This window comes from Octopus bimaculoides, chromosome 7, assembly GCF_046866305.1.
Source record: "Octopus bimaculoides isolate indiv1 chromosome 7, ASM4686630v1, whole genome shotgun sequence".
NCBI lineage: Eukaryota > Metazoa > Mollusca > Cephalopoda > Octopoda > Octopodidae > Octopus > Octopus bimaculoides.
In genome coordinates this window covers 22,520,464-22,534,875 of record NC_142934.1, presented here as the reverse complement: position 1 = coordinate 22,534,875, position 14,412 = coordinate 22,520,464, and the positions used below count along the sequence as shown (strand labels likewise).

Sequence of the window (14,412 nt, the reverse complement as noted above, 5' to 3'; positions counted from 1 at the left end):
CATTAGGTCTAGGCTTACACCCAGAAAGTCGCGCTTTGTCAAATTGGTGGTAACTCATATAACTAGGTCAAATTTTTTGAAGATTCATATCACATCCTTCCTGAACTTATCCATGGTGTAGACGTTCATACGGTCACTGACCTCATTGGATTATCTATCCTGGATACTCTAAGGAAGCGCACAACCACCACCACCACCACCCCTAGTTCAACCCAGTATAGAGATGATGGTCTGACAATCTCAAGTTTACTAAAATTGATACATATTATCAAAGTTAGCTACCTAAGTACATGGCATTAAATCCAGCTAGCTGGGTAAATGTAATTAAACACTTATTATAATCTTTTTCACATGTCTATATTTGACTAAACTTGTGAATCTTCTCTGTTTGTTTTTCTTTTCTATAAATATGGGTTTAATGTGTAGAATATTTACCTTATCTATGGCTGAGACATTATGTATTCGATACTAGATTGTTCCAAAAGTACTCCATAGTTACACGTCGACCTGTTACTATCTCTTTATTTTTAAGAATCCTTTTTTTTTTTTTTCGTTAAAGTACCTAATATTCATTTTCTTTTAAGGTATATTTATTATTGAAATGTACTTAACTGCCTTTTGTTAAGCTTTTGTTTCAGTTTCTCAAATTATATCGCGGTCACTGTTGGGACGATGTTCGCCTCACACTTGCATATATTGTCTTTTTAACACAGCATGTTTATGAAAAGATTCTCAGTCAAAAACCACAACATGATGTCTCATACGTTAAGTATGATACATAGATGGCTATTTTAATCAAATACTATTTCAGTTGTTACACCGAATTTTTATTCAACCCAGCAGACTTTCCGCAATATCGTTAAATGTACTATTCACAGTTTCCTATATATCGGAGGTGACAGATTTCGTCTAGATATAGGACTAGCGAGTACATAACATTGGTAAGGCCTAAGGAGGCTGAAAAGCGTTGTCTGGCGTTCCCGTGGTCACTGCTGGGACGATGTTTATCTCCCTCCGATATATGTATTGTTTTAATTCACCATGTCTATGAAGAGATTTTCTCTCGGACAAAAACCACAACATCATGACTTTCAGTGTTACATATATGTTATGTATGATACATAATTATTTTCATTTAATGAAGTTACATAAAGAACAGACTATATTTTTTTGGAAAAGTTGTTATTATTGAGCCGTCATTAAGACTGCTCGTACTGAGGTTTTAGTAAAATATACCACTTATAGGGCTGCTTTTAAAGTTAGCAGTTATTCAGATTTTAGTTATGTGTGAAAACAATATTTTTCCATTCAAATCGTTTTTACTGTTATTTTCAGGTCGCAGCCATATTGTGGTTGATTTATAGACATTAAAGCGAGCGAAATATGTTCTTGGGTTCTCGTAATCTACAGGCTCGTGCCTTGAAGAACGAATACATAGTGAGTGCCGTCACTCTCTACTGAACTCATCGTTACTGATGTTAAATCGGCTGGGAGCCTTTCTTTACTACGACCGTCAATTTCATTATTCAGTTCATTCGTTTCACTTTCCTTATAAATTCATCCCTCACGAAAATAAAACGAACGTATAAATCAAATAAATGTTAGTTTATTATCCAGATGTTACTTAGGTACGAGTTATGAAACTCTTACATTGTTATCATAATGTTATCAAAGTTGATTTTTACGGCCCTGTATTACTGGGTTAACTACACACACGTTGCCTTTACGTCGCTGATTCATTATCAGCACTATTACTGAAGGTACGTACTTCAACCTAAACTGTTAATAAAGCAACATTGTTATTGGTTTACTACTTAATTGTTATTTTTATTGTTGTTGTTTAAACTCAAGTCAGTCCTGAAAGCCTTTGGCGAAAGGCTGTCCAGCCATAACCGTCCTGTCTTTTTGATACATACTTTTATTGTTTTACTTGTTCCAGTTATTGGACTCCGACCATACTGGGGCACCGCTTTCAAGGGTTAGGTCCAATATTTCTTAACCTTGTGGTAGCCCTCATCTCCAGCCCTTGGGCTTAGTTGTAAGGTCATGAAGTTGGACATCAAATAACAAAGCAGTTCTATGAGGCTAGTAGGTGTTTAGAGGGGTCATGAATTTTCTTAGGTATAAATTATTTAAACCAGGTGTAATACTATATTTAACCCCTTTGTTACCATATTTCTACTGAAGTACATCTCTTTATTTCAGTTAATTACTAAAATTATGAAAAATATAGTAAAATAATTTTATTATTAGTGCGTGTAGTTATTTGACAAAACAAATGACCATCCCCAAATATAACAATAACTTTATTGTTATTGATCTGATATTTAGAACATAAGTTAGCATGAAATTTTGAAGAGGATTTTTAATTTATACATCACTTTAAAACGGTAAGTTTGTACGATAAAACCAATGGATGGTCTTGGGTGCGTTGTTTGGTATCAAAAGAGTAAAATAAACTGTTCGAGATTAAAATAGAAATAAGATATTGTTAGCTCTATAAGGAAAGACAACTGATGACGTACCAAAGTCCAATGAAATGTCATTATATAAGCCCTGAAGCCAGCGAGCTGGCAGAATCATGAGCGCGTCAGATGAAATGCTTAGCTGCATTTCTCCCATCTTTACGCTCTGAGCTCAATTCTCACTGAGGTCAACTTTGCCTTTGATCCTCTTGTGGTTGATAAAATACGTACCGGTCAAGTACTGGGGCCGATGTAATCAACTTACCTGCTCCCCTCAAAATTATTGACCTTGTGCCAAAATTAGAAAGAATCATACATGTCCACACAGGTTGTTTTTTTTTATTAGTATTTCTCCAAAAATTTAATATAGGGGCGGGATCACTAATCCACGCAGATGTTCAGAAAGGGATCATACTGGCCGAGATGTAGCGTGGAGTGTGCACTTTGTAGGCTGTGGAGGGCAGCTATTTTAAATATATGCTTCTTGTAGTGGAAGGTATGTCACGTTTAAAATAGCAGTCTGCCAGTTTAGCTTTAGCACAGGATGGCGGTGAAAACCTAGGCTACAATACAGCATCCTTTTTGGGGATGGCATAAAAGATTGAATAGTAAACATTTACACAAAATTAAATTCTGTTTAATTAAAATGATATGGTGTATTTTAGCGAGAGGAGCAAAACGTGGAATTGGGTTATTGTAAAACTCCATTCTATGAAAAGCGGGCTCGAAGTCACTATAAATTAAAGGACCAGTGATTTAATCGATAACATCGATCACAGTACATATTTTAAGTTTAGTACTTATTTTACCGAAGATCTTTTCTGTCGAACCGCTAGTTTACGGAGAAGTAAAGCAATCCATGCTGGATGTCAAATAAATTATGTAATAACGAACAAAAGGCATGAAGGACAGCGCGCACGTACATGCACACAAATACGTGTGTATGTGTATATATATATATATATATATATATATATATATATATGCAAGAAGAAAATGGAGAAAAAATAACAGGAAGACGTTGGTCGTTTGCGCTAGTAAGCCATTAATTTAATTAATTAAGAAAGAAAAGTGATAGTAATAGTACATTTACGATCGTTTCTGTTTACCAGTTGTAGTGGTAGACATCATCAGAATGCAGAGTCATATGTAGAGGTAAGAAGAGTGAAAGATATAGGGGTACATCGGTAACGAGAATAAAGACAAAGAATGGTGAGTCTTACATTATAGTAGATAATTCTGCTGTGAGTAGATGTAGGATGGAGGTTATTTTGAACTGTAGTCCCAAGTTTAACTAAGCGCATATTTTCCACGTGTTTATTCTGGCTAGACTTTTCACCAGCGGTGTAAAGAAAGGGGTTTAACTCTAACTTATGGTGAAAATGGGGCTAACTCTATCCGGATTACTCAATTCGGGGCATATGTATAATACAGTAGTTTTAGTGAAGAATTTCGTGGTATTACTTTAAAGAGATGTGTTGTGTAAGGCCGGAACAATACGGGAAGGTACAAAGTAAACTACAAAGGAAGAGAAAACAAAACGAAGTACCAGTTTTATCTTGTATTTCTATATTTGAGGCTATAACCCCTTCTTCAGGAGACTTCGAAAAGCGAGGAATGGAAAAATAAATCGTTGCTCAGATGTTTAGCGGGAGGAAGGAGGAAGTTGACATGCTTCATGTAGTTCCTTCTTGTTTTTAAGACTGGCCCATTAACAACAGGAATGAACAAATATTGTTTGAAGTGGTGTACAGATTTTATATATTAAGAAAAAGAAGGTAGTCAGGATTTGGAAGAAAACTATCTATTTAGCGCTTTCATGGTGAATCCCTCAAAGGGATGAAAGCACTGGAAAAAACAGTTTTTATCTAAATCCTGACTACCTCCTTTATCTTATGATATAAAAATCATAAAATTAAGGTATCTTCGGCCTGGTGAGTAGCGAGCTGAGTACCGTTCGTTTAATAATTATTATATCAGATGATCTGCTAGCTAGGAAACATACGTAGCCTGGATTTTATCTGTTCCACTCCCTAAATTTGGAGATATATATATATATATGCATACACATACACACACATATATATATACCCACACAAATATGTATATATACATATACTGTATATATATATATATATATATATATATATATATATATATATATATATATATATATATATTCAAAGGTCCACCGTACTGTTCCCGTCTAACTTCATTTGTTAGGCATCGGTCAGCCAGGGGTTATACTAGAAGATTCTTGTTTAAGGTGTTGCACGTTGGAACTGAAACCGAAACACTTGTTTGCTAAGTGAACGACTTACCTACATAGCCATGCCTAGTCTACATTTCTCACTATATTATTCAAAACAGAAGTGTGCATGTGATTTGAGGGAGACTTAGTTGTTATTTCTATTAGGTTGTTGTCCCCCGTCTCATTGAAATACACAACTCTGCATTAAGTAGATTCCTATTATCGAAGTCCTTCACCAAACTACTTTTAAGTTGCCTAATTTAAGAGACAGTTACTGAGCTATTTCCTATCTTTTGTTTGTCTTATTAAGGTACTCAACATTCTTACTAAGGTATTCTATATCTTGCTTCATGTGGTACACTATTGAGAAATTCTCTATACTACTACATGTTGCTGTTCCATATTGCCACATGTTGCCCAACTGCTATCTAGATCTATGACTGCACTTTTACTAAGAAATTCTATATTTTGCTACATGTTGCACATTCTTATTAAGGCAATCAAGATGCTACTATATGTTGTCTAGCCGTTATTTAGATGTATGTCTGTTCACTCTCAGTAAGGAGCTTTAGATGTTGCTACATGTTTTACACTCTTATTAAAGCAATTTGCATGTTGCTACATGTATCCATTCGTTATTTAGTTGTATATTTGTTCACTCGCAAAGCTGTTGTTCTACATGTTGCTACAAGATGTAAACTCTTATTAAGGCTCTTTACATTTTTCTGTATATTGTACTCTACATGTCCCTACATGTTGTACTCTCATACTAAGGTACTCTACATGTTGTTGTATATTTATCTTCTGTTAATCCCATGCTTGTTTGTACACGCTCACTGAAATATTTATTCCACGCATTACTACATATTAATCGGCTGTTATTGGGATATCTGTACACTCTTACTGGGATATTCTGCATAGTACAACATGATATCCAGTTCTCCCTTTCTAAGTATAGAAACATGTAGAGTATTTCATTAAGAGAATATTCTTAATGAGATTATGTACTACATGTTCCTACATGTTAATAAACGTTTATACAATGTCAGTTTTTGTTATTCTTAACAAAGTACACTTCATCGTAAAACATACTGATAAGTTTCTATTTCGATGTCTTGTCTGTTTGTACACTTGCTGGGGCACTTTGCATGTTGCTGCATGTAAATGCATGCTTCCATGTTGTTGTAACATTTGTTCCTTAACTCTATGTAGCCCTGATACAACAGACATTGCCATCAAAAGTCTTTCAGTCACGACCATCTCAATTTCTTTTCAAACAGTATTTTTTCCTGGGCATCCCTGATACAAGCATTTCATAAAAAGCCAGTTGAAACGCCTTTGATTAATAGGTCTACCCCATCAGAGTCGACCTTGAGCTAAACAACTTTCTCTTTCTTATCTGATTAGTTCTTATTTTATCGATTCCATTGTGATATAAAGCTAAGTCTTGATTTCAGACGGATTCAAAACACAGAACTACATATTCTGAACTTATTAATAGTAAATAACAGTTTTAGTATTTTTTACCTCAGTACCAATGCAATGAACAATTCTATTTTTGTATGCCAACTAATGCATATAATTCTATTTTTCTATGACAACTAATGGCACACTATTGTCATACAATTGTCTCTTAGTATCCACAGAGACTTCGCAACTTGTACAACGCTTTCACTAATTGATTTAGATGCCTATTTAGTCGCCAGAAGACTTAGACATCCTCTAGGCCTTACTACCCTTGGCCTAGTGAAATATTGAAATATGACAGCTAGAGAGAGAGGTAGGAAAATTGGACCAACATTCTGTATGCATTCATTTTTCTGAGTGAACTAGAGCGACCTGAAATGAAAAGTCTTGCACAAAGACACAACACACCGTCTTGTGCGGGAAACGGACCAACGCTTTTATAATCGTGTGCCTAGCACCACTTGTTAACCAATATATGGTACTATATACTTTACTTGGTGATTCTCTCATTATTAATTTAGTATACAAGCTGAAAAGCCATGCGTCAGTGATGAGTTCAGAATAAGGCTAGAAAACGTCTTGAGTTGTCTCACGTGCTTGCGAAGATGTCAAAAGGATATTAATCTATAACTAATATTGTTTTGTTGTTGGTTTTTGCTTGTTTTGCTTTATACTTACTCTATAATTATTTCTGTTTAACATTTAAGTACTCCATTCACTAATAATATATTTAATACTACTTACAATAACTATATTAGCACTACGCTAACTACTCTATGATACTTATACCTGTGGGTACCCGTGGTGGAAGACACACAGATGTAAATTGTTCAGCTTTGTGGTTAATTACATCCATCCATTTGTATTCAAAGGAATTATTTGAAAATAAAATACGTTCCCCTTTATTGTTGAATGAATAATATGCAAACAGTTATATATGTAATATATATACATATATGTGTGTGTGTGTATGTGTGTGTGTGTGTGTGTGTTTGTGTGTGTGTGTGTGTGTGTGTGTGTGTGTGTGTGTGTGTGTGTGTGTGCGTGTGTGTGTGTGTGTGTGTATAAGCCGTCGAAGAGTCCATAAGTCAGGAAAATATGTACTAATTTAAGTACTAGTGATACACCAGGGTCGATCTAACCGACTAGTCCCCTCCCTCAAATTTCAGACCTTGTGCCTATAGTAAAAAGGATTATTATTATCATTATTATTATTATTATTATTATTATTATCATTATTATTATTATTATTATTATTATTATCATTATTATTATTATTATTATTATTATTATTATTATTATTATTATTATTATTATTATTATTATTGCTACTACTACTATTATTATTATTATTATTATTATTATTATTATTATTATCATTATTAGTTTTATTAATATTACCATTATTATTATTGCTACTACTACTACTATTATTATTATTATTATTATTAGTAGTAGTAGTAGTAGTAGTAGTAGTAGTAGTAGTAGTAGTAGTATGATTATTATCAAAAAGACGGTGAGCTGGTAGAATCGTTAGCACGCCGGACAAAATACTTAGCAGCGTTTCGTCCGCCAAAACTGTCTGAGTGCAAGTTCCGCTGTGTTCGACTTTACGGGGTCGATAAAATAAGTACCATTTGAGAACTAGGGTCGATGTAATCGATTGGCTCCACTCCCCCAAAATTGTGCTACTAGTAGAAAGGATTATTATTACTATTAGTAGTAGTAGTAGTAGTAGTAGTAGTAGTAGTAGTAGTAGTATTGTTGTTGTTGTTGTTGCTGTTTATTTTTTATTTAGTTTTAATTAACTTCCGCCATTACTGTTTCTAATATTTGTTCATTTTTCTTTTTCTTTTCTTTTCTTTTTTGCTTTATTTATTTATTTATGTTCAACTTCAACACCATCCCCACTACATCTCATCCTCACCATATTTACTATTGCCTACACCACAAAATCAACACTAATAACAACCACGTGATCTCTCTCTCCATTTCTCCCTCTCTCATTCTCTCTCACTCTACTTTAACTACTTCCAATACTATGGCCCTCACCACTAAAACTACCACCACAACAACTACCAATACTACGATTAATTTTTCCTGTAATACTATCGCTACTGTGACCAATACCTAATTTCAAACAACAACCACTTCTACAATTAACACCACCACAACAACAATAATTATACCACTACCTTCGCCACAACTACTTCCCCCATCAAAATACACCACCACATGAAAACCACATGAAAACTCCACCACCACTACCAACACAACTACCATCCTCGTCAACAACTACTACCACCACCACCAACACCAACACCAAAACTATCACTCCGAAACCAACAACACAACCGCTTCGACACTACCATCCCAATACTACTACCCCAACACTACCACCCGAATACTACCACCTAAACATTACCACACCAACAACAATCGCAACAAACAACGGCCACTATCTATAACTACCACCATCACTAATATGGGAACGATTTTGAAACGTCTACCATTACTACCACTATCACCACCACCACCACCATCGCCGCCGCCGCCATCGTCAACACCACTGTCTTTGTGGACATCGTCGTCGTTGTCAACATCACCGCCACCAAAACACAACTATATCATCACCACCATCGCTACCAAATTGCAGAAGAAACCACACGGCTATCCTTACGGTTAGAGACAAAACGAGACTTCTTGCAGCACCTAGACACATGGAATATTTCCAAGAATCTAAAAGACATTTTTTCTTATTATAGTCATCTTCACTATTTTTAACATTATTTTTATTCACATTATTATTATTATTATTATTATTTTTATTCACATTATTATTATTATTATTATTATTATTATTATTATTATTATTATTATTATTATTATTATTATTATTATTATTATTATTATTATTATTATTATTATCGTTGTTGTTATCGTTGCTGGCAGAATCGTTAGCACGCCGGGCGAAATGCTTAGCGGTATTTCGCCCGTCGCTACGTTCTGAGTTCAAATTCCGCCGAGGTCGACTTTACCTTTCATCCTTTCAGGGTCGATAAATTAAGTACCAGTTGAGTACTGGGTTGATGCAATCGACTATCACCCGTCCCCAAAATATCAGGCCTTGTACCTTTAATAGAAAAGATTATTATTATTACTATTATTATTGTTGTTGTTGTTATCATTTTCTCAAACAAAATACAGTATTTGTTCCGGCTCATTATACGTTCTGAGTTCAAATTCCCGCGAGATAAAACTTTGCCTTTCGTCCCACTCGGGGTCGACAAAATAAAGTAACCAGTTAAGGACAGGAAGTCGATATAATCGACTTCCCCTCCTCTCAAAATTATTGGCTATGTACCAAACATTTGGAAAATTTCTTGTTATTATTATTATTATTATTATTATTATTATTTTGAATATTATCCCCAAAATTTCAGGCCTTGTGCCTATTGTAGAAAAGATTATTTTGAATATTGTCCCCAAAATTTCAGGCCTTGTGCCTATTGTAGAAAAGGTTATTATTATTATTATTATTATTATTATTATTATTATTATTATTATTATTATTATTATTATTATTACCATTATTATTATTATATCACACAAATTGTGACTTGTCTTTGTCACTGTAATGTCTCATTCATTCACTGCCCGCGTGGAAAATAAAAAAAAATCTCATTATTATTATTATTATTATTATTATTATTATTATTATTATTATTATTATTATTATTATTATTAAGGAAACGAACTAACAGGATCGTTAGCACGCCGGGCAAAATGCTTAGCGGTATTTTGCACGTCGCTACGTTGTGAGTTCAAAATCCGCCGAGGTTGACTTTACTTTTCATTCTTTCGAGGGTCGATTAAATAAGTACCAGTTACGCACTGGTGTCGATGTAATCGACTTAGTCCCTCCCCCCCCCCCAAGTTTGAGGCCTTGTGCTTCCAGTAGAAATTATTATTATTATTATTATTATTATTATTATTATTATTATTATTATTATTATTATTATTATTATCATTATTTCACACAAATTGTGACCTGTCTTTATAATTGTAATGTCTCATTCATTCAATGCCTCCGTGGCAAATAAAAATCTCATTATCATTATCATTATTATTATTATTATTATTATTATTATTATTATTGTTATTATTATTATATTTCAACTCGGGTTTTGCTGGAACATCCTGGAGTTTTGTATGCGTAGTGGGCTTACTGTCTGCAGCCTACGGTACCATGCTCTCTCTTCTTTTCAACTATCCACTATCTAATACTTTCCTGATGATTCTGGCCGTGCAAAGGAGCCATATATTTTGTAACTGCTCTACTGGGTGCTCCATTCCGATTTCCTTTATATTTCTCTTGATACTTTCTCATACTGTCCCCAAGAACCTAATAATAATTGGCGTTGTTGATGCTTTGTTTTCTGCTTGTCGTTCATAGTCTCAGTTAGAGACTGCAATTAACAGCAAGGGGTGTTATTTATGATTAGCAATGCTATATTGCAGGGAAAGAAGACCAGAATCTCAGAACCAAGATTCTGTCAAATTTGTAATATTTCGGTTTCAAGATAGTTGTAATAGACTCAGGTATTTTCAGGGTGACAATGTTTTTCTTGGGATGTAGCCAATACTTATGAGAACAATTTTTTGCAGTTCTGGTAGTTTCGGTGTTTAAGAGCGCCATTTTGTGTTAGTTGCAAACCTTCATCGATTACAAATACAGTTGTTGTTTTTAGTTATTATTATTATTATTATTATTATTATTATTATTATTATTATTATTATTATTATTATTATTATTATTATTATTATTAAATTCAAATTACGACAAACGTAAATAAACAAACGAAGTTTGCCTTTAGAAGCGTTGAGATGTCTTAGAAAGTTAAAGAAGTGATTTTAAATTCTCAATCGCAGAATAATGCTAATAATATAGCCTGAACAGGATAAACTACCCCTATTTTGCAGAGAAAAGTGCAGCTGGCTACCTGCACTTTTCTCTGCAAAATAGGGGTAGTTTATCCTGTTCAGGCTATATTATTATTATTATTTTATGTTTGACTTTTGTTTTGCATTTGTACAAGTTGGATCCAAGTCTCACCCAGAGACCTCAAGAGACAACAAGTTAGAAGTTCATGTAGGTGTTATGCCTAGGGTACCATATATTTGGATTTGTACAGTTTTGTTCAAGTGAATGTTTAAGAAACCATAAGAAAATTATGTTTGCTTTAAAATTTGAGATCACATAGACAGTATTTTACGTAGGATATGGGCAGTTCCCATGAGCACTATCTTTTGGACTTCAGCCATTTTGGGGTTTCCTGGTATCTGAGCTAGGTAGTAATCAGCCCGTTTCGCTGTCATTCCCAGGGCACCTATGACAATAGGTATTGTTTTCGTCTTCAGATTCCACATTTTGCTAATTTCTATTTCAAGATCTTTATATTTGCTCAGTTTTTGGTAGGTCTTGACAGATACGTTTATATCAATTGGGACAGTCATATCAATGAGGAGGCATGATTTTTGTCTGAAGTCTTTCAGTATGATGTCTGGCCTATTTGCGTCTATCTTTCTGTCAGTTTGAATGGTGAAGTTCCAGAGGAGTGCAATGTGATCATTTTCAAGTACTGGGGGTGGTTTGTGTTCCCACCAGTTTTTATCATGGGGCAAGTCCAGGTTTTTGCATATTACCCAGTGAATATATTGTGCAGCTCTATCATGCCTGTTGAGATACTCTGTAGGCGCAAGCAGACTGCACATGGAGACAACATGATCGATGGTCTCATTTTGTTGTTGGCATATACGACATAATGGGGAGCTGCCGTTCTTTAATATGTTGGCCTGGTAGTTCTTTGTAGGTAGGCATTGATCTTGGGCTGCTATGATAAACCCCTCTGTTTCTGATTTCAATCCAGAGGCCATTAACCATTGGTGGGTAAGGGCTTTGTCAATATCATCATTATTCGCTCTCTTTGGGTATTTGCCATTGAGAGGTTTTCCATGCCATTTTTCAGTCATAATAGCTAAGGCAGCAATTTTAGCACGGGTTTTCAAGCGCTTAGCTTTTTCTGTAGGTGTTTCTAGTTCGTCTAATTCTTGAATTTGTTGCAATTGGAATTCACTTAGATATTCCTTTGCCTGTTTTGTTACTGAGTAAGATGCTTTCTTGCTTTCATATTTTAAGACAAGTTTTAGCATCCAGTCCTCAGAGTTTTTCATATAGGTGTCTAGGCCAATTGTGGCTACCTTCATTGATAATGCCAGCTGTATTATTATTATTATTATTATTATTATTATTATTATTATTATTATTATTATTATTATTATTATTATTATTATTATTATTATTATTATTATTATTATTATTATTATTATTATTATTATTATTATTATTATTATTATTATTATTAAGCCGGCGAGCTGGCAGAATCGTTAGCACACTGGACGAAACGCTTAGCGGTATTTTGCCCGTCGCTACGTTCTGAGTTCAAATTACGCCGAGGTTGACTTTGCCCTTTCATCTTCTCGGGGTCGATAAAATAAGTACCAGTAAAAGACTGGGGTCGACGTTATCGACTCATCCCCACCCCAAAAGTTGCAACCCTTGTAGCAAAATTTCAAACTATTATCACTGTTTTTGTTATTACTATTATTATTATTATTATTATTATTATTATTAGGTTTGACTTTTGCTTTGTATTTGTACAAGTTGGCTCCAGGTCTCACCCAGTGACCTCAAGAGATAGTAAGTTAGAATTTCATGTTGGTATTATGCTTTGGGTGTCATATATTTGGTTTTGCACATAGTATTGTTCTAGAGAATGTTTAAGAAAACATAAGAAAATTATAAGTTTTGTTTTAAAATTTGAGATTACATAGATAGTATTTTACGTAGGATACGGGCAGTTTCCATGAGCACTACCTTTTGAATTTCTGCTATTTTGGGGTTTCCTGGTATTTGAAGCCAGGTAGGAATCAGCCCTTTTTGCTGTCATTCCTAGGGCAACTATGACAACAGGTATTATTATTATTATTATTATTATTATTATTATTATTATTATTTGCGTTTGCGTTCAGAGACGCGGTGATTTGGCAAAGATGAAGTTTAAGACAATTCTTTTCTTTTGTTTCTTTCTTTGTATATCATCTCAGCCTTCGACGTTCTGATTTTAAAATTCCGCCAAGGTAGATTTGGCCTTTGATCCATCGTTAACGAAATCAATCAAATAACAAATACGAATAACATACTGGGATCAATCAAAACAATCGGCTAGACTCACGGAAAAAATATAATAAACTATTCATTGTTAATTACTCAAGTGAAATCATAATTCTTACAGATTCATACCAAAATTGACTTCTTTTTCGTTCATTTTCTTTTCTATATATATTTTTGTGTTTGTTTTATTTTGTCATGTTTCTCCTAAATAAAATAAAATAAAATAAAAACCTGATGATAATAACAATAGTAATGATTTCTTTTATTTGGCACAGGGGTATGGATGAGGGGAACATTACAAGGACAATCAACAGTTTGTGGTGGGGTTACAGTGAAAATTAGGGCAACGTGGGTTTACATATAATGAAATGATGAAATAAATAAATAAAAGGAGTAAGTTTACACGGTATACAATGAAAAAGAAGGGAAAAACTCCATCGCTTACGACGTCGAGGGTTCCAGTTGATCCGATCAACGGAACAGCTTGCTCGCGAAATTAACGCGCAAGTGGCTGAGCACTCCACAGACACGTGTACCCTGAACGTAGTTCTCGGGGATAATCAGCGTGACACAGTGTGACAAGGCTGACCCTTTGAATTACAGGCACAACAGAAACAGGAAGAGTGGGAGAAAGTTGTGGTGCAAGAGTACACCAGGGTGGCCACCATCCCCTGCCGTAGCCTCGTGGAGCTTTTAGGTGTTTTCGCTCAATAAACACTCACAACGCCCGGTCTGGGAATCGAAACCGCGATCCTATGACCGCGAGTCCGCTGCCCTAACCACTGGGCCATTGCGCCTCCGAAGGAAAATACACATAATATACAAAGATTAACAATAAACGTAGAGATGATAGAGATGTAGTCCTCCTGATACAGGATGACCTTTAGGGATAATCAGGGAACCCCACTGTCCGAGATCTCCCTGAACACCAAGAGCAAGTGCTCTCGCCAATTTCCTTTCTCCGACTCACAAGTTAACACTTAGAGAGGTACCAT

The 14,412-nt window shown here is 34.7% G+C and overlaps 1 protein-coding gene across 3 annotated transcripts in view; it reads left to right on the top strand.

The window, feature by feature from the left end:
• Positions 1-13,666, top strand: part of LOC106870463 (uncharacterized) — a 361,104-nt gene extending 347,438 nt beyond the window's left edge. For 2 of the 3 annotated variants that reach the window (XM_089354985.1, XM_089354986.1), the window contains exon 27: positions 1,336-13,666. In XM_089354985.1, the coding sequence (XP_089211111.1) occupies positions 1,336-1,371 (36 nt within the window). In that variant the 3' untranslated portion in view covers positions 1,372-13,666. The remainder of the gene's footprint in view (positions 1-1,335) is intronic. The other variant, XM_089354987.1, reaches the window with a different exon arrangement.
• Positions 13,667-14,412: the final 746 nt, after the last annotated feature.